The 20,231-nt window shown below is 41.0% G+C and overlaps 1 protein-coding gene across 4 annotated transcripts in view; it reads right to left on the reverse strand.

Moving 5' to 3' along the window:
* The window catches only part of cdk14 (cyclin dependent kinase 14), a 158,189-nt gene that overhangs the window by 36,365 nt on the left and 101,593 nt on the right, over positions 1–20,231 (reverse strand). For all 4 annotated transcript variants that reach the window (XM_014473923.2, XM_005812599.2, XM_023330709.1 and 1 more), the window contains 3 exons: positions 16,303–16,351; positions 9,607–9,746; positions 4,913–5,063 (listed from right to left, as the gene is read on the reverse strand). In XM_014473923.2, coding sequence (XP_014329409.2) covers positions 4,948–5,063; positions 9,607–9,746; positions 16,303–16,351 — 305 coding nt within the window. In that variant the 3' untranslated portion in view covers positions 4,913–4,947. The remainder of the gene's footprint in view (positions 1–4,912; positions 5,064–9,606; positions 9,747–16,302; positions 16,352–20,231) is intronic.

A 20,231-nucleotide genomic window follows, 5' to 3' on the forward strand; every position in this document is an offset into this window, starting at 1 on the left:
TTCTTCCATTTTCCAGGTACCAGCCAACAGCCATTTCATTTTAAAATAAATTTAAAGGAGTGAGAACTCACCAGAGCTAAGTCAGGAAATGTCTGGAATTTCTACAAGTCTATGGACCCTTGTGAACTGAAATATCAGTCACACATGAATTATGCTTTGAATGCATCCTTGAAGACTGCATTCAATGTTCTGCTTCACATAAACTTATTTTAAACATCACAATAGAATTGTTAAATACAGTATCTAGAAAAAGTGTTGACATAAGATGCTAAAGTCAGTTTAATTAAAACTGTCATTAGGACAGAGGGGTTCAGTCACATGAGTGTGACTGTTAAGGCATTAACATCACGCCCTGTCCTTGCTCACTGTCAGTAGTTGCGTTTCCACTGACCTTAAAATTGTGGAAATTGGAATTAAGAAAATAAACTTGTTTGATGGCAACACAACAATTTCAAGAAAAACATGTTTTTTGTTCAAACGTTTTCGTGCTAGGAGGAGATTGTTTTTCAGCTGTATCGATATTAATGTGTTTTGCAAAAGTGCACTTTTTCTGCATCACACGAGTCACATGATCATTAACAAGATGTTACAACTGCTGCAAAATATGAGGAGGGTGACAGGAAGTAAAGACACATTCATGTTAATTGCAGTTTTGTTGTGTTTGTCCAGAAACTGTGACTCATCTATTTGGGCTCCTCCTCAGAGTTGCAGTTTCTAAGCTTTGGAGTTTCAGCCTCACAGAGCAGCCCTCCCCTGTCAGTCCCCCACTCAGCTCCTTCAAACTAGCCAGCAGCAATTAGCAACCACCAGGTGGAACTGAACATTTCCTGTTCAGTTCCAGGAACAGGAACTGAACAGGAGTTCCTATCATAGCTCCTATGATGAGCTCATCATAGGAGCTACTTCTCAGTGTAACAGTGGTAAAAATAGAGCAGTCATGTTGTGATAACTTCCTGAAGGCAGTTTCAGAAAGAGCAGGAGTTTTTAAAGAGACAAGACCAATTTCAATGTTTAATTAAAAAGTCAAATTTGTAATTTGAATTTGTATTTGATAGATATATAGTATTTTTATAACAACTGTTAACATAGGTTAACAGTTACTTGACTGTGCTATAGAATGGCACTGTGTGCCTGGAAATAATATTCCCCTTTTAATGACTTCTTGCGTAACAAACCTATTCACTGTTTCATGTATTTCTTATTCAATAGAATCACAGCAATTGCAAAATTGTGTTTTTTCGACATTAGCAGAACATCAACAAAGTTTTGGACACATTTGTAATGGAAATGCAGCCATCACTGCACACAAATATTCATCTTTTCTAACAACTCTAATGAGGTTTATTGGCACATGTTGTTTGCTTTCAAAATAAAAGCTCCTAGCCTGCTGTTTGGGCTGGCAGACCTCTGGCTGTCTGAACGGGTTTCATGCTTTGTCATGCGTTCTGCCTGTGAATGCTGCATCCAGGCCCTCTGTGGTGAAGTGTGCTGGGGCTCAGTGACAGGGCGGCTGTCCCTGGCTATGTGGTCATGGAGTGGACTGATGGCGGGAGCTGTTGCGCACCCTGAAAGCCACGTTGCATCAGCTAATCTTGTGAATAATGTAGAATCATGAATAAACATAAAAGAATGGAAATAATCACTGTAAAGAGACCTGTCTTTTCTTCGTTTCCTCCCTTCTCCTCTCCGCCCTGCCTCCCTTTTCTGTCCACTCCTATCTCTTTCTGCTCGTCTTTTTCTAAACCACAAAAACCTTCTTTCTTTGTTCCCTCCCTGCCAAAATCAAACACTCCCACTAGCCTTCCTCCCCCCATTCTCTTTCATACCACCTTCACTCTTTTCTCCTCCTTCTCTGGCCACAGTGGTGACAGACATTGTGCTGCTGTAGTAGTGCCGTGTCTCAGTGAGGACGGGCCAGGTCCGGCCCTCGCTCTCAGCTCAATAGAAGCCCGGGTTTCCTCAAAGGCAGCCATCCAGCCAGCACAAAGCCTGCCCACTGGGAAAAGACCCACAAAAGAAAGGGGTGGAGGGATTTTCGCTGTCTTTGCTCCGTCTGAAGCGGCTTGCCTCTATCACCTCGTATAAATAATACAACACTGCCGCAACAACAATAAAAAATACAAAAATTCTGCACTGCTCCCACAAACCTCTGCCTCCATTTTCTCCGTCTTCTCGCTGTTAGTACTTGGGATTTTATCTGACAAATTCCATGAACAGACGGCTGCCTTTTATACAACACATACTCCTAATATTTCATCCATGTATGGTTGAAGAAGTTCAGAAAGACACAGCTTTCAAAGCACAATTGCAAACACACAACAGTTGGATATAATTCACTCTAAACCAAACCAGTTCAGCGCATTCAGTGGGATGAAGAGTTACCATTACAGTTCTTTGGGTTTGTAATGCGTGCTTTCTGATGTCCATCAAAAACACATTAAAAATCATTCGAATATATTACAGATGACAGATTTAATATGCATAGCAATACAAATTAATTCTAGTTCATACAAAATGTTAATAAATTCATAAAATATACAATAATGAACCATTTTAGCTCTAAGAATCTTAGTCCTAAAAACTTTCAACTTCTTTTTAAAAACTGACTTCTGTTCAGCTTTAATTAAAGTTAATGGTGGAGAGTTTTGTTTCTCTACTAAACGCACCTTTAGTAAGTAAAGGTGCCTTTGGGAAAACTTGTTTTTGCCTGAGGATTTTGAAAATGTCTTTCAACTGCATGTCTGGTGACACAGCCATGTGAACTTAAATTGTTCTTGAACAAAAAATAAACATGAACTTTGGAATTTAAAAATGCTCCATGTTGAGAACAATCGTAAAGCTAACAACCTAACACTGTGCAGTCAAGATTTGAATGGATGGTATTTACTAATGTCCTGCACGAACAATTAATGCTAAATGGACAGCTTCATCAACTAAAGTTTATATGAGACTTTCTTTTCCAAATAATCTGAAAATATTTGAGCTCAGAAAAACATGTAAGTTTTAACAAGTTTAGCCACATCTGAGTGTACATTACTGCACCTGACCAAGACAGTTAGTTATCCAAATAGACCCCAGGTAACTTAGCTTTTGCTACTTGTTCGATACGTGTGTTATTTATTGACAAATTTAACTTGGGATCATATTTCAGAGACTTCTTTCAACCAATTGCTAAACATTTAGTCTTTAATGTAGTTAATATTAACTTATTATCTAAACCCAATTGCTCAACAATTTCTAAGTCAGTGTTTAAGGTAAACTTGTTAATTTAGCATATTATAAGAACTCAACAATCTGAAGAAGAGTACCATTTCTGTATGAGCTTTGGTCTGGTACAGCTGTGAGTTTGGGTAATCTGTCAGTGTGTTGATGAAAACGAGAGCGGAGGGATTAGGCGGCGGCTCTTGTGGCCTGCCGGCCCGTTAGCATGAGGCCGGGACAAAGAGGCTGATTTCAATGGAAATGCAGCAGCTGAGAGGACACAGCTTCCTCAGTGGGGTGACTTCCACCTTTCACACAAACACACAGAAACTCCATTACCCTCCACATCAGGGATCACACACTTAAGCATGCTCAGTGGAATAGAGGTATATTTTGCAGAAGCTGCAGTGAAGAGTTGACGTGGCTTTGCACCTGTCAGTGATTATATAGATAATCTTCTCCTCCGCCCAGTGCTGCTATTAGACCAACCATTATCCCCCGCATGCCTGGCCTCCACGCCCCGCATTACATGCAAATAGCAGCTCTTTATCCAAGCTGTGAATGAAAGATCCATCTGAAAAGAATGGAGCTCCCTGCTCTCCCATCAGACCCAAACCTGCATCCCTTACTGCCTTCCCTTACAGATTCAGTGCAGAGAGCACAGATCTGATGACCCAGCTGAGGCCCAGAGGGGAGCAGAGGAGTGACTGAGCCCCACCAGCATCACTGTCTGCTTTAAAACACGTCAGATTTAATGGAGGTTACACTTTATTTCTTTTTGAAATGTCAAGTTGACTTTTTGAATCAATTACACATAATCAATCAACACTATAAATAAAAAGCCATGAAGAGCAAAGTTAATACAAGTAACAAACAACCGACAAAATGACAGTAGCTGCGTTTCCACAGACTACATAATTGTGCATAATTGGTAAGACGAAAAGAAATCTGCTTAATAGAAACATGGCGATTTCAAAAAACTCATGTTGTTCAATAAAAAACTTTTGGCATTAGGATGAAATTGTTGTATGGCTGTAACAAAATCAGCACATTTGGAAACACTTTTTTTCACATCACATGAGTCACATGACTAACAACCTGACTAGGAGTGGGGTTAGGGTTCTCCCTCACTGGAGTAGAACAGCCAAATAATAAATAATAAAGAAAGTGATTCTAATGAAAACAACATCTTGACTACTTTGGTCAGACATGTAAAAAACTCCAACAAACCTTCTTTCAAATGGTTCAGAAAGTCCAATTAGGAATTCTAAATATAATGCAAATTAAATCATAAAGCATGATCTCACTCAGCGCACAAAGCATAGAATTAGACGGAATATATCTGTTCTTTTGGGTCAGGCATATTGTCACGATATCTGATCTAGAATTTCTTTTCAATATCCGGACGACGCAGATATTAATATCGGATCGATGCATCTGGACTAAAGATTTGATGTTATTCACTGTTACAGTTCTTCTGTGTCATTTACCAAGAAACTTACCTTCAAAATAAATAAAATCTAAACACAGCTGTGTGGGCCCTCTGAATGAGCAGTATTTCAATCTGTACAAACACTTTATTTGAGTTTTTGTAAGGTATTGTACAAAATACAGGTTTATCTCTGTATGTTGAAGTTAACGTTTGTGTGTTTTGCTGCAGTTGACCTCTGTAAGTGTGTGTGTGCGTGCGTCCATGCTAATGAGCACATACCCGTCAGGCAGTCATGTGCAGGATGCTGCCGCAGGTCAGTGCTTGCTGCCAGACGATGCCTTCCCGTGGCTGTTCTTCCGTGCGCACACCTGTATGCTGTCCCCGCTTTCTGTCTGCAGCTTGACATTTGGTACAGTGAAGATAGAAGACACTGCAGGGGGAACAAATGCATGAAGATTAGACACGAGCCGGCTGGAAGCGAAAAGCATTTTTCAAGCAAGCATTTGAAAAAAACATCCATCCATTGTTTACACATGCTTGTGTTTGTGGGAGGCTGCTGCATTTCACCAGCAATCATGGAGGTGAGAGGCAGGGAAGAGCCTGTAACCACTTAACCTAACAGTTGTGTTTAGACTGAAGAGAGAAGCTGGAGTACCCAGAGAGAACATGCAAACTCCAAGAAGAAAGATCCCCGGCTGGGGTCTCAAACCTAGTATGACTTAAAAGAAACTTGACTTTGTAAATGAACACCTTGAAACTGGGACTGTCTCTTTAAAAAATAATATTTTTTCTAAAACGCCTGCTTCAGGAAGTCATCACCACATCGATCCTCTATTAACAATTTAGCAACATTTTTACCAGTGTTTCACTGAGAAGAAAGTCCTAGAATGAGCTCAGCAGATGCACAGTTCCATCAGGTGCTTGCTAATTACTGTTGTCTAGTCTGAAGGAGCTGAGTGAGGCTGAAGCTGCCACGCTGAGGAGAAGCTGTGCCTCGTAGACGGTGCTAGGTCCATCCAGGCGTTTCGCACAGCTGAATGGTTGCCATAGAGATTAAAGGATTTCTCAAACATGCAAGAAAGAATCAAGTCAACACTCCATGTATGTTTATGATGAGGGAATAACATAATGATGATGTTGTGAAGCTCAAAAAAGTCGATTTTGCAGAACAAAGATGCATTTACTCATTAAACCTCCCAGGGGTTTTGTGTGGCTGAGCTCCCAGGCTGAGCGGCCGCCTCATATACAAAAAATATTAGTCTTCGATGGAGCTGTCCAGAGTTCGATTTGCGACTCTAGGACTTTTACAGCTGAAAATACTAGAGCCATAAAAAACTTCCAGGCACTCTTTGGTGTCATTTCATTATTCCATGTATTATCCTCACAGAAACATGGCGCTCATAGGCCACCCGTCCTCTGTCCAATGCCTTCTGCTTATCTAAGTTGGGATCTCAGTAGTAAGAGGTCAAGGTAGGAAACCCAGACATCACTCTGCCTAGCAACACACTCTGACTAAATGTGAGGGATCCCAGGGCCTTGCCAGGGCAAAAGGAATATCTATTCCCTCCAGAGAGACCATTGACGGCCCCAGGCTCTCCTCCCACAGGTAAATGCTCACAAATCCTCCACAGAGAGGCCAGGAGATGCTTGAACTCCCCATTTGATTTCGTGTGATGTGGAGGAGAAGCAGGTCTTTATCAAGACTTGCTGGGAAGCTTAGCTCCTCTGCCTCTCTCAGGCAGAGTCCAGCCATCTTATTTCAGCTACTAGTGAGGAAGATTCATTATTCTGATCATGATTCATATCTCATGGATGTAGTTGATGACAGTGTTGTAGCTAGAGAGCTTTTCTGTTTCATTTAGCTCTCTTTTTAACCACAACAGACTGGAGCAACACCAGCTCTACTCCAAACAATGTTCCTCATCTACCTCCATTTAATGATTACGTCCATCTGATAGAAATCCAGAGCTGGATTTGAATTCAGCTGCAAGAAGAATTTTCTGGATGATAAAGTTTGAGAAGTTCAGCTGTTGAGAGGAAGGCTTCAGGGTGTCCAAGAGTGTCCAGGACTGTCTCCTACTGTCTCCAGAGTAGAGAGTGCTTCAAACAGACAACAGCATCACTGATACATCAAAGACGCCTGTCTATTTCCAGCATTGCTGAATCACTCCTTCCTGACTTCAGTTTTGGAATTTCCATTTGGGAGAAATCGATTCTCATCATTCACTGTGAAAAGAGTTGATGTTCTTCAAAAACTTAGGGCAGAGGGCCTGGAGGAGTTCTGCTCTCAGTCCACATCAGCTGATCCTCATCCAGTAGGAAACGGCTCTTCCTATTGTTATCCCAGGCTTAGCATTCTGCCCCTCCACACTCAGGCACCCACTCTGTCACACTCAGATCAAAATGAAAATGTCACAGTCCAATCCCCGGAGCCACAGGAGCTCAAAGACGTTTATGGTTTCAATAAAGCAGGCATTGTTTCTGATAATCACTCTGGGTTATATGATAACACATAGCGGGGCAGAGGAATGAGAATATTATATCTTTATGGAGAGCATGAGACATTTACTTGACTTTATATTGGCCTTGTTTAAACAATAAGTCGATTCATCTGTCTGAAGCATTCAGATAGCTTTGAATGTTTCTATTGGCTGCTGGGCTGTTCAGAGAAAAACAACTGATTCTTTTTCACTTCTCCACCAAGATGCTAACATCATGACTTGACATTGTGTCCAACATTCATCATAAGATGAATGCAGAAGCATGGTTAATAAATTAGAAATGATTTTGTTGTTCTTATAGGACAGACCTGATTCATTCCAGTATTGTGATCAGCGGCCACAAAAAAATCATTCATTGGGCATCAAATAGCTCTCAAGCCACACTTTGGAAACCTCTTAAACACAGCAACCATCTCCAACATTGCCCAACACTGGATAGAAGGCAACGTGATCAACTAAAAGATTTTATAAAAAAAAACTAAAAACAAAAATGAACTTAAGATAAGATAAGATTTATTTGTCATTGTCATCAACAGATTACGAGATTGAGATTTGCTCGACTCGACTTACAGACTTGTTGTAATAATGCTGTATTTTTGTAACTATTATTGATTTGTCTTACATAGAAACTCCAACCAAGATTTAAACGCAAAACCTTATGACTGACAAATGATCGATTCAACTCAGTTGATCAGAAAGCATCAGGGTTTTTGTCTGGAATTTTAGGTTTTTGTTTCTTTCCTCTGAATTAAACTCCATTTGGAACATCAAACTGGATGTTTTCTTTGTTTTCAGGTGGAATAAATGGCTACCTACAAATAATCGCTTTTAGTGGCAATGCACATTTTATTCCTCTGTCCCACTGCTGCAGCCACTTCACCATTTAAGTAATTAACTAGTTTTTAATCTCACTCTGCCGTTTGCTTGAAACAATTCAACACATTCGTCCCCACAAAGAGGCAAAGGGAAAACAGAGGCGAGCGGTACTTTGGTTTGATCCGTTCCCGTCCTGGTTTTGGGAACGGTTTTATTCCTCATTCTGCTCTGCTGCTCTGCCTGAAGAGAACACAGTGAGATGAAGGCAGAGCGGGGAAAACAGGAGCGAGTGAGCATGACAAAAATCTAAATGAGCCATCTCCTTCCTGCCTCTCTGTCAGTGACCGCTGCTTTCTGCTTCTTTTTCAACACGACAGCCTGCTGGGAGCTGATAACAGGATTAATAATGCAGAAAAATCTTAATCGGGGGGAATTAAAAATGAAATTCTCCAATTAAAATTACCACCCTGTCAGTGGTGGCACACTCAGGTCTGTTGAGCTGGCTTTTCACCGTGCTAATGAATAACAGCTTAAGGGATTGCTAATGTGTGTGTGCAGCGTGTCAAAGAATATGGATAGGTAGTCATATCTGACATACTTTGATGCAACAACCCAATTCTGAAGGATTAATTGAAATAAAACCTGAAAGTGAAGCCGTGGCTAAAGCTTCTAACTCTGAGATTCAGAATGCATGAGGGAAATGTGCCTCCAAACCCCAGGCATGCTGAAAGCTATGAGTGGTAAAAGCTAAAAGCTGTGTGTTTCTGAAATTTCAGAGCCCTGGCTTATTTAAAGAGAGCCTCAGTGTACTTTTCTCTGGGCAAACAACCAGTCAAGAAGACAGAAAATCAAACCAAGAATACTTGCAGGAGCCAGCAGAGGACCGGCTGGGCTTACTGTCCCAACGGCATCCGCATGATAAGACTGGCTTTCTGTGCATGATCAAAAACAAGCCCAGGTTGCTCCTGGCTGTCTTCCTCACAGACAGACAGACCAGGACAGAGTGAAGACTCAACACAAAAGGAAAGGACTGTACCAAAGCACAAAGCAGGGAAGGGAAAGAAAAAAGGAACAGATAGAGAGCCATTGTGTCACTGTCGTCTCTTTACCTGCTAACCCTGGAGCCAAAAACGATGCTCAGACAGAAATACTAAGCGCCAAACAAAATGATCCACCAGGTGGTTACTCAGCTCTAAGATTTCAGTCAGTTGGCTCAAATTCATAATCTGCGTAGCTTTCTAGCAGTATTTTTTTTTTACTTTTTTTTTAATATAGTTTATGAGTTTAGTCATGGCTCCACAGTGGCGCAGTTGGTAGCGGTGTTATCTTGCTGCAAGAAGGTCCTTGGTTTGATTCCCGGCCCGGGGTCTTTCTGCATGGATTTTGCATGTTTTCCTTGTGCATGGGCAAACATGCACAAGAGGGTTAACAATACACGTAATTTTATATTTCAAGGATTATTTGTTTCCATTGATTTTTCTTACTGTTCCTAAATAAAACTAAATGTTGAGATTATGAAACTGACTGCGTTAAAAGCCTGAATTACCTAAATGTAGCTTTGTCTTCAACTACACCCTTCTACTCTGTGCTTCTTGTGCAGTGCAGTGCTTTACAGCTGCAGTGTGTAAAAGTGGTGAGACATTAGGAGTTACATACTGTCCTGCAGTTCCCAGAGCCGTGGAGGAAGGTTGCTGAAGTATTCATGGTTGAGGGCTGCCTGCGCTGACAGCCGGTTCTTTGGGAAGCACTGGAGGAACCTGGAGGCCAACTCCTCAGCGTGGTCCACGTAGCCCAACCTGACACATAAAACACACCTAATTAGTTCAACTGATCAAAGAAACAAACATCATACAGAGCGCGGCGCTCTGTTCCTCTTCACTCACAAGACTGACATCCTCCAACTCATAGCTGCTGACTGCTGCTCATTACTTTGAAGGTTTGCTGACTTGAGAGGAGAAACACACACATGCAAAGGCAAAGGAGAGAGCATGCCACCGACTTTCTCCTGCGAGCTCTCATGATGACTGGGTCACCATAAGATAAAAGTCCTTGCAGCAAGAGCCAAGATAGAGAATGAGTGTGTGAGTGTGTGCTGACAGTAGTGAACTTGTGAACCAGCCGCAGCTCACAACGCTGAGGGGGAGAGAAAATAAACAGAGGTACAGAGTAATTAGTCATCAGCTGCATTAAATAAACATGATGTTATTCAGTGGTACCGAGAACAACTGTAAAATCCTGAGGGTTCTGTTCCTCCACCTCCCAAACCCTCCACCCACTCTGACAGCTGCTCCCTTGCCTCCTAACAGGGATCTAAACCGGACTTATCAGCAGAAAAAAGACGTGTGAGGGAATAAATCTCTGCTCTGTAGTGCTCAGCACGGATGCAGAGATAAAGTTAATGAAGTCCATCAGGGCCTGTGCTGCTGGGTTCTTTCCCATACAACTAAAAAACTTCAGCACAGACTCTTTTTTTTCAAAGAGTCATCAGAGTTTAAACTGATGGATTCATAACTACGGATTGCTATTCATGTTAACGCGTGCTAAACCTGTCAAAGTGTCCTTAAGATACAGTTTGTTGGCAGAAGTGGTCACCCACCCCTGCGAATCATTCAGTTCTTCCAATCAGTTCCACACCCACAGGTGTAGAAAATGCAGCAGCCAGACATGCAGAATGCTTCTAAAAAGTTTGGAGAAGAACAGGTAGCACTCAAGAGATCAATGAATTCCAGAATGATACAATGATAGAAGGACACTTGTGACACTTGTAATTTCTTAACTTCTAAATAATTCACATTCAACTGTTGGTGGAATTGTGACAAAGTACTGTAGAAGTGATTGGAGATGACAGATACTCGGCCATGAAGTGGTAGACCCACAGAGCTGGGTCAGCAGATGCTGCAGAAAAAAGTGAGCAGAGGTTAACAATTTTCTTCAGAGGCTATGATTACAAACATCCAAATTTCATCTACCCTTTAGATTAGGTCAACAACCTCATAGAATAGGTTTCTATGGCTGAGCAGTTGCATCCAAGCCTAAATCATAACGTGCAACACAAAATATCAGATGGAGTTGTGTAAAGTATGCAGCCAGTGAAGCAGTGGAGACATCAGTCTGGGTTTGGTCGAGGGAACACTTAGGTATGACTCATTCCAGTCCCAACATGACTGCACCAGTCAGTGCTTAAACCTTACTTAAAACTTAAACCTGGGTGTTTGGTGGGGAAAAAATCTGACTGGCATGACCAGACTCCTCACCTCAGACCAATAGAACACCTTTGGGATGAATAAGGGCGGAAACTAAAACCAGGCCTTAAAGTTCCACATCAGTGTCTGACCTCACAAATGCACTTCTGGAATACTGGTCAGACATTTCTATAAACACTCTTAAACCTTCCTGCTTGGTTTTTGATGGCGAACGAATAAATATTTTTAGCTTTGTGTATAGTATGTACACCCGTATACACATGCAGCACCTTCCACACTATTTACACTCCTTTAACAGATGTGAGAAGGTGGGGAAGAAAGAAACTCAGTGAGTATTCTGAATAGCGAGTAGGACTTAGATTCGGATTGGTTCTTGATGACATTTCTACCTAACCTACTCTAGAGTAGGTAGAAACCAGAATGTACTGGACCTGAGGTGACGATACATCATGACAAACGATGAATAGCTCTAATATTCAGCAGAGATCTGAAGCACACAGCCAAGTGGCTTCAGTTCCAGGCTGTGAACTAGTTAGTCCAGCCAAATTCCAGAGTTAAATCCAACTCAACATCTCCAGCAAGATCTAAAACAAGCTACAATCACAGCTCAACCAACCTGACCCTGAAAACATGTGAGCCAAGCTCGGTGAGAAGAGGTTGGAATTGGTTAAAACTGCTCAATAAACATTGAGGAAACGCTGGGAATATTAGTGTACATAAAATCTTAAAATTTTAATCTTTTTTGTTTAGCAATTAAAATCCATCCAATATTTAGCTTTTTTGGGGAGAAATGAAGTTATTTAGGGGTAATTGCAAAGCAGCAGAAACAAGTTTTACTTTAATGTTTCTCTGCAGCCAGAGAGTTTCCATTCATATATGAATCAGTGTGAAATCACCTGGCTCTCGTGATGGTCTTTGCAAGTCGATGTACTGTGTGCAAAGTCCTTTCTGCTCTTGTTTCTATCCAGAACAAGTGATTAGGGAAAGTTTGATAACAGCCCGTTCAGTCTCATCCAGGTGATGAGGCATTGTCAGTGTGGTGAAGCCTGCCTTCTTCACTGGAGTGTTACTTCTCTGAGTTTTCCATCAAAATAACCACAGAAACAAAACAAAACTCAAACACCCCCACCTCTACTGTTCCCTCACTGCTGCTTTTGTGTTTCTGATTTATGGTACATGAAGAGCTTCCAAAGTGAGGTAGCCTTAACAATGCCTGTGCTGTTTAAAGACAAGTGTGCAATCACGAATAGCAGGTCAATACATGCAACTGTTCTGTGTACAGCAAATGATACATGGCTTAGGTTGCCTGTTGACATTCTACACAAGGGGAGGGACCTGTGTGCTCAGTGCTGGTGGTACAAGAGGGAAGGTGTAACAAAACCTCACACCAAGGAAGGGTGAAGGCCAAAAACAGCAAGAACAAGCAGGGTGTGGCTGGCCTCTGGACACAGACCCAAGTAATCCGGTGTGAAAAAGAGAGAACACAGGAAGTCAATATCAATGACTTTGGCTACGGACACACAGCAGATCTTGATGCTAAATTCTGATTTTTGTGCTGGAATCCAATTTTGTTTACATGGCTGTTCAAACTACTGATAGATGTGACAGCAGTCAGACTTTAGTGTGAGCAGTTTTACATCCCCAAAGTAACCTGCATGCACAGAAGAACATTGATGTTACCCAGCAGCACTGTTTATAGAATAGAATAGAATAGAATTACTTTATTTATTCCAGCAGGGAAATTATTTCGGGGAGAAACAAAGGATGGCACAGACTCTTAAACTCGACTTTAAGAGTTTACTCAGCAATGGGATCCAACAGTATTGTCTCTAATTCATAAAAAGATGATGGAAGCTAATAAAAATAAAGTATGACTAATAAAGATGCTGAAGCCTCTGTAGAGAAGTCTGTTTGTATGTGTAGTCAGAGCCAAGAGTGGTGGGATTGTGATGTGTTTCAGTGTCACACACACTTCTATCATAATTTCATAATTATAATTTCAGCCATTATTTACATCCAGATTTGCCACATCTGGCTTCTGCTGGTGCAGCATTATGAGGCATGTCTCATGTCAGTCAAGTAAAAACTGGATAAAAGGTGACATGACCGTTCGGACTACAGGTGCTTTGACAAGTAGGGATATAAAGCCAATTCATTACCATGTACGGAAGATATTTCCATTATGACTTTTTAATTCTGACCATTTAATTTTTGACTTTGGTTCAGCCCTGAATCTCATTCTGCATAACCACATATTACCATTGAAATACAGCAATGAAAGGAAAAAGGATCAAGTTGTGCTGCTGTTGTGGAGACAAAAGCTAAGTTCACCAGTGAATCCGACTCAAATCTGATTTTTTTTGCCCATATGTGACCTATATCCAGCTTTTTCATGACTGTCCGAAGAGTCGAATTCCAATCTTTTCACCCCCCAAAGAATTTAATTTTGCCGCTTGGTTCCATGAGATAGAACTCAGATAATATTAGCTCTGATCAATCATTCAAACAGCTTCTGAGGTGAAAACCAAATTGGTGTAGGAGAACATTTTAAACCTTGTGTGTTTTTGTTTTGAACCCAGTTAACATTCAACCTATAGGAATAGATTTAGAGCCACATAAAGTTCTGCCATTTTCAAGTAATGAATTTACTGTAAATATACAAGAGAATAAAGAATAATAAACAACTTTACATGTTTGGACATTATGAAGCAGCTTTTGAGTTAAAGGACGGCAACCTTTATGGTCAAACTAAAATGTGCTATGAGAAATGTCTGATCGTACGCTGCATAGGAAAAAAATAAAGATAAACGCCATGAACCCTGGAAGACCGGCTGCACAGATGTTATGGGCATTTTCACAGCTGGAGGAAGAAAGCGGCTGGAGAAATGGCTGATGGGGAAGAAACACAAGGGGTAAGATGGGGTGAGCCAGCGCTCAGGGCAGAGACAAAATGATTGTATATATGTTCATATCAAATTCAGCGTTTCCTGGCTGAAGATGAAAGGCGGCAGAGAGGAAGTGATTATCATTAACATTCCGCTTTGCTTTCTTTGTTCATATTTTGATTTCCTCTTGGACGGGAACCGGACTGGGGAGTGGAGCTGAAAACAAAACACCAAAACTCACTTTCCTCACAATGCAAGAGTTTTACTTCACTGTCTCTGGGAAGCAATTGTTTCTCAAGAGTCCAGACCCTCTGGATGAAGCAAAGTGTAAAATATGGGTCTGGTTTTTACCAGGTCAGTATACCCTAGAAGAGGTTGTACTTTCCTCATATCACTACTGTAGTGTCTGGGAATGTCTGTCAGACAATCTTTATCTTTGACTGTCTAACCTCTCCAGGTTTTATGAGCTTTGTTTTCTTGTCAATATTTTATAAGATAGCCACTCCTCTGGTAGATCTCAAATAGGAAACAAATATAGTTAATGTACAGATCTGTTTACATCACAGTTAGAAACCCTGGGATACATGTAGTAGTCACCAGATGTGTTTCTGTTACAAATGTGCACAAATCGATATTCTCCTAATGTCAAAAAAACCCCACAACTGCAGTGTTTCTATTAAATAACAAATACATGTTAAATCACACATGAATAGGTTTGCTCAAGCAAGTCATTAAAGATCATGGCAGCAATGAATGTAAACAGTAACATGGAATATATTCAGAATTCAGTAATGGCTCATCATCAGCCAATCAGAGGAGACGTCGGCATCTTGGAATCCATAAAAATAATGACTTGAGATTCTAATGTATATTGCGACAGAATGGCGACCTGTCCAGGGTGACCCCGCCTCTCGCCTGAAACGTTCACTGGAGATAGGCATCAGCACCCTCCCGACCCCACTAGGGACAAAGGTGTAAAGAAAATGGATGGATGGATGGATTCTAATGTATATTTAAAAACTGGAATATTTGGTAGATGATAATCAGTAATTTGTGGGAATCTTTTTACTTTACTGATTGGAGACACAGAAGATCCCCAGAGGGATTCATGACACAAATGATCTCTTTAATTATCCAGAATCCCAGGAGGCACTATGTCGGAGCAGCCCTGTGTGATGAGGCTGTTAGCTTAGTGGGGATGTCCCTTTACTGTAGCAGTTCCACGGTGTGATCCCAGCTGATCAGACTGCTGCAGTTTTACATAAATCAGTTTCCCTGTGGAACACAGACACACTCCTCCTCTGCCCTCTGTGGTTTTGTGCTCCAGATGTTTGCCTGGAGGCAGACAGCAGCAGCCCAGACGGTGCCACCGTGCCCTTTTCCTGCCATATGGGCCTGCTGTCCCACAGCAGAAACTCTAGCTGTGGTTCAATTACAAATGTGCACAAATCTTAGGCAATATTCTGCTGATGCCAGAAAAACAAACACAAAAGAAAAACAATTGTGTTTTTTCCATTAGATAGGACATTCAATTAAAATCACACCTGAATAAGTTTGTTCATGTGCTAAGTCATTAAAAATTATGGCAGTGGCAAATTCACATCCAGCTGTTGGTCATGTGACTTATGTAATGAAAAAAAGTGTTTAAACTGCAGTTTAGCAAAATCCATCTATTTCAATACGGCTGAGAAACCACATAACCCTACCACAAAAATGTATTATCAAGAAACGTGAGGTTTTTTTAAATTAAAACCTTTCCATTAAGCAAGTTTATTTTTTAATTTCAATCTGCGCAATTATGTGGTTAATAGAAACGCAGCTTTTGATGTAAAGACTGCAGGAAGGAAGGATGTGGAGGCTCCATTAGCGCCACTGATGTACATTGGAAACCAGAAGTTTACATACACCAAACAAAAAACAAACATGCATATAACTTTTTTCTTCAATGTCTGAAGTTAAATTAGACTAAACTTCTCTTGTTTTAGGTCAGTTAAAATTACCCAAATTATTTCTGTTTGATAAACTCCACAATAATGGGAGAAAGAAATGAATACATCTGAGAGTTATTTATTAATTTATATCTTCTTTTTTTTCCGTTTTGTCTCATTTAAATGTACTTCAGTAACACTAATGGAGCCTCCACCCTTCCTGAACTGACAATGTGTTTCCTCCAGTCTCTCTCTTTCATTCTCTCAAACACACGCACACACACCCCCGCCTGCAAACACACACACACAGAACAGGTGATTTAAGTTAAGACTTACTTATTCCACGCTTGTCGAAGCTTCTTGGCGCTGTACACTGTAAAGCGTTCTGTAACGAAAAACAGAAAAAATAACCACTACTTATTAGCACTAAATACATGCCAATAAAGTACAATCTCATACAAGTGACAAAATGACAAGTTTCTGCAGCCACATCCAGATGGAAGAAAACACATGTTTAAATAAGAATGCAGTGTTTAGGTAGCAAGAAAATCCACATGTCCTAAAACATAAAATCCTATGAAAACCAGGCAGAACACTTTCTGCAGCTTCCTGGAAGAACAATTTTCATTTCAGGGTTGTTCTGAGTATAAATCTGCCAAACAGAAGAGTGTCTGATATCAGTTCAGATATGTTTTTAAATAATACCATCTGAGCTATGTGCTTCAGCTACGAGGCCAGACCACATGAAATTGTCATATTTTTGCAGAGTTTGGTTAGGCAGCCTCTTGATTTTTCCACAGCTATGTTTGCTATGCTGGGAGACCGGGAGGCTCAGCCCCGCTCTCTCAAGCTCAGCCAAAGCTGCCATGTGCACTCACAGTCCGCCTGCCAGCTGACCAGCCACCACACAGCCTTCGCCAACCACCCAGCAAGTCAGTCACACACTGACGCCCTAATCCTCCTCACCAAATACCCGGCCAGGGTCTGGCATCAGGGCCAACCTGCCAGTGCTGTGAGTCCACCCTCCCAGCTTCCAGCAGGGTGCCGACCGAATAGAAACCAACACCGGACATCGTCGTGTTTTCTGACTGCCCAAACAGCAGGCTGCTTATTTAACAATCCCCATGTGGATTAAAGAAAAGGCCTGTTCACAACCAAGATGGTACATTATGATAGTGAGTAAAGAAATGCCCTTTAAATAACCCCACAAATGCGTCAAGATCAGGCAGAAATAACTCCTCCAATCAGAAGTGAGGTCTAATAGTGTGGCTGCAGTGGATTCTGGGATCAAAAGAAAGGTAGGGAGTATTAATGAGCAGACACAGGACTAATGATGAATAATGTGATGAATCATGAGCTGAACGTGTGTGTTTCTGTTCTAATGGGCACTGACTGGCGGCTCAGAGGAGCTAGCGATCCAAAGTGTTGCAAAGCTGCCATCTGCTGGTGATTACTGTCTCTGCAACGACTCCAGAGAGAAGATAACTATTGAAAGACAACTTTATACCTTCCAGCATAAGTTATATCAACATAGTAGAGTTTCAGTTGTTTCAACAATAATGACCAACATAAGGATAAACTGGTCAAACTAACTGATAAAGTCTTCTGGATCCCCTGCTCCATGTAGCAGAACCATCTTGCTTTGTTGACTAAAAGATTTGTTTCTTTCCCCCCACTATCGTGGTCCTGTTCTTATCGTTCACATACAATCGCTGGCCCCATACAATTTGTTCAACAGCTTGTTATCACAGAAATAATACATATGTTTTTGTGTAAAACATTATTACAAATGTACTCACTTGTTTTTCACTTTTTAATTAACTGGTACGCCATCAAACAATTCCTCTGAATCGGTTTCATCTGCTTCAGAAAGCAATTCTTTTACTTACTTACTTTTGTAGGTAAGTAGATGCATAAAGTAAAACTCAAAGCGTACTGATCTTCTCAAACAGTTCTAACTTTACTTCACATACATATGTAGCAAGACAATTGTGCAGCATTTTACACTGTTAAAGCCAAATCTTCAGTGAAATGTTCTGATGGTAATACAGTCAGATTCACTAATACAGATTCATTCGTATTAGTTTCAAAATAATCCCAGATGGTTGTTTTTTTCCCTACACTGTAATTATCATAGACTTCCTGGAACTGCCAGCATGCTGGTGTTATCATGCCGAGGTATTAATCACACTCTGTGGTTTTCCAAACACCAACATGTGGTTGTGTTTTAGCAGAACATCTCAGATAGAATCTGCCTATATCTGCTGAAAGCAAAGTCACACAGAGTTTAGGCAGCGTCAGGCTGAGCAAAGTGCATCGATGTATGGTGACATGAGGTATTTGCTTCATTTATACAGTGCCTGGTCCAACTTCAATTTGCAGTCAAGTTCATTCCATTGCTCAGATCTGTAAAAAGTTTTCAACTTGAGGAATCCCAACAAAGTGTGGGTTTGACAGGGCAGAACAGATCAGGCTGGTCGAGAAAAACGTTCTATGTTAAATAAATAAATAACAACATAATGTTACAATAAAAAGAAGTAGAAGCTCCTTTACTTGCTTCAGCTAGAACAGAAACATATAAACAAATCAGTATTATCACATGAAAGAGAGAGCATGTATAGCTAGTGGCAGCAAAGTTTTTCTAGTGGCTTTGTCTAAAAGAGAAACAGGTTAAGCATACAGTATAGAGTGTCATCATCTACAAAGACACCATGAAGTTATTAGTTAGTGACCAAAATCTTTCCAAACAGTCCACAGATTATGCTACACAATATGTAAAAAACAAGTTTTTTTCTCACTTTTATTCACTATTCAATTTTTTGGACTCTTGTTCAGCATAAATGTTGCTTCATACCTGCTGATTTTAGCTGGTCTGAGTTCTGTGGTGCAACATTTTGTTATTAGGGTAATATATTATGACTTTGTTTATCTGATGTTCATATCATAATAATTGTGATGACATTTTTCATCACAATCTCATCTTTTGATTGTAGGAAAAATATGCACTATTTTATATTAATCACACATAAACTTTTATTTCATCTCCACAGTTCAGTCACAGTTCTGAGGGGTTTTGCAGCAATGTTTTCCGCAGCAGGGCTGCTGGAGGGTCCCCTCCCTTTTTCTTGTGAACAGATTAAATGTATGGGATTAAATTTTTTTCATTTGTTTTCTCATCTTCCCCTCCAACTTTCTGAGGATTAACAGGAAGCCAATGAATGAGAAATATGAGTTTTGACTGATGGTAGTTTTGATGGTCTAACACACCTGTGGTCCATCTAACTGCTCCCAAGCCAACGCTGTCACCATAGAGACAGGAAGTGAGCTCACATTAGCATGGGCTGTGTGTGCATGTTGGTCCCTAATTGGCCACTGGAGATTGGAGTCTGGGTCACAGTGTACCTTGGGGATGGCTGCTTGCCCGCCACCCTCACCTCTTTTTATCTGTTCCTGTCTGCCTCTCCTCTCCTGGATCAGCTGACACTAATCTGCAATCGGCCCATAAAAAGTCCTAATGAGCTCCCAGAAGGCATGGCTACCAGCTGGAAGAGCTGGCCTGCTGCAGCTGCTGCTGCTGCTGCTGCTACAATAAAGGAGAACAGTCAGTGTCCCATGGTGTTCTCTCATCCCTCTCTTTACTTTCAACACCTGCTTCATCCATGCGGGGTGGTGTAAGGGCTGCTCCCCGTCTCCACCAATCAGTTGGGTGGATAGATCGTCAGTCCATCACAGGGTCGGCTTCTTTTTCAAATTCTTTCTTAAGGAATAGCAGCATTCAGGGTAATTCAAAGTGTTTCACAGGAAGAAGAAAGGAGCAGAGACAGGACATAAAACAACTCGAGCATTATGGCGTACAGGAAAAAAAAGCTAAGATTTTATGTCTTTCAAATTTCAGCAAATAAAAAAACAGAGGACACATGAAGGCATTCTGTATTAATCTTTGGGCCTTGGTAGGTTAGCTGCAGAAAACAGTCCTGATGATGTTTTCAATCCTGATTTAAAGAAGTCAATAGTTTCTGCAGATGTCAAGTTTTCATGCAGCAAAAACACTAAACGATTCTTCATCTAAACAGGCAGGAGGTCTGATGAGCAGTGGGATGTACATGGTCTGCACCTGACCAGCAACTATTTTCTTCAAACAGGGTGACAGTGCAGTCATTAAAGAACTGGTGGAATAGAATGTTAACTCAGCAGGTCTTCATGCTTTTTGTTATTTTTTGCATGGTTGTTGAAATCGTTCAAATCAGCAATCAGACTTCTGTGAA

Source organism: Xiphophorus maculatus, chromosome 3 (genome assembly GCF_002775205.1).
Source record: "Xiphophorus maculatus strain JP 163 A chromosome 3, X_maculatus-5.0-male, whole genome shotgun sequence".
Lineage (NCBI taxonomy): Eukaryota > Metazoa > Chordata > Actinopteri > Cyprinodontiformes > Poeciliidae > Xiphophorus > Xiphophorus maculatus.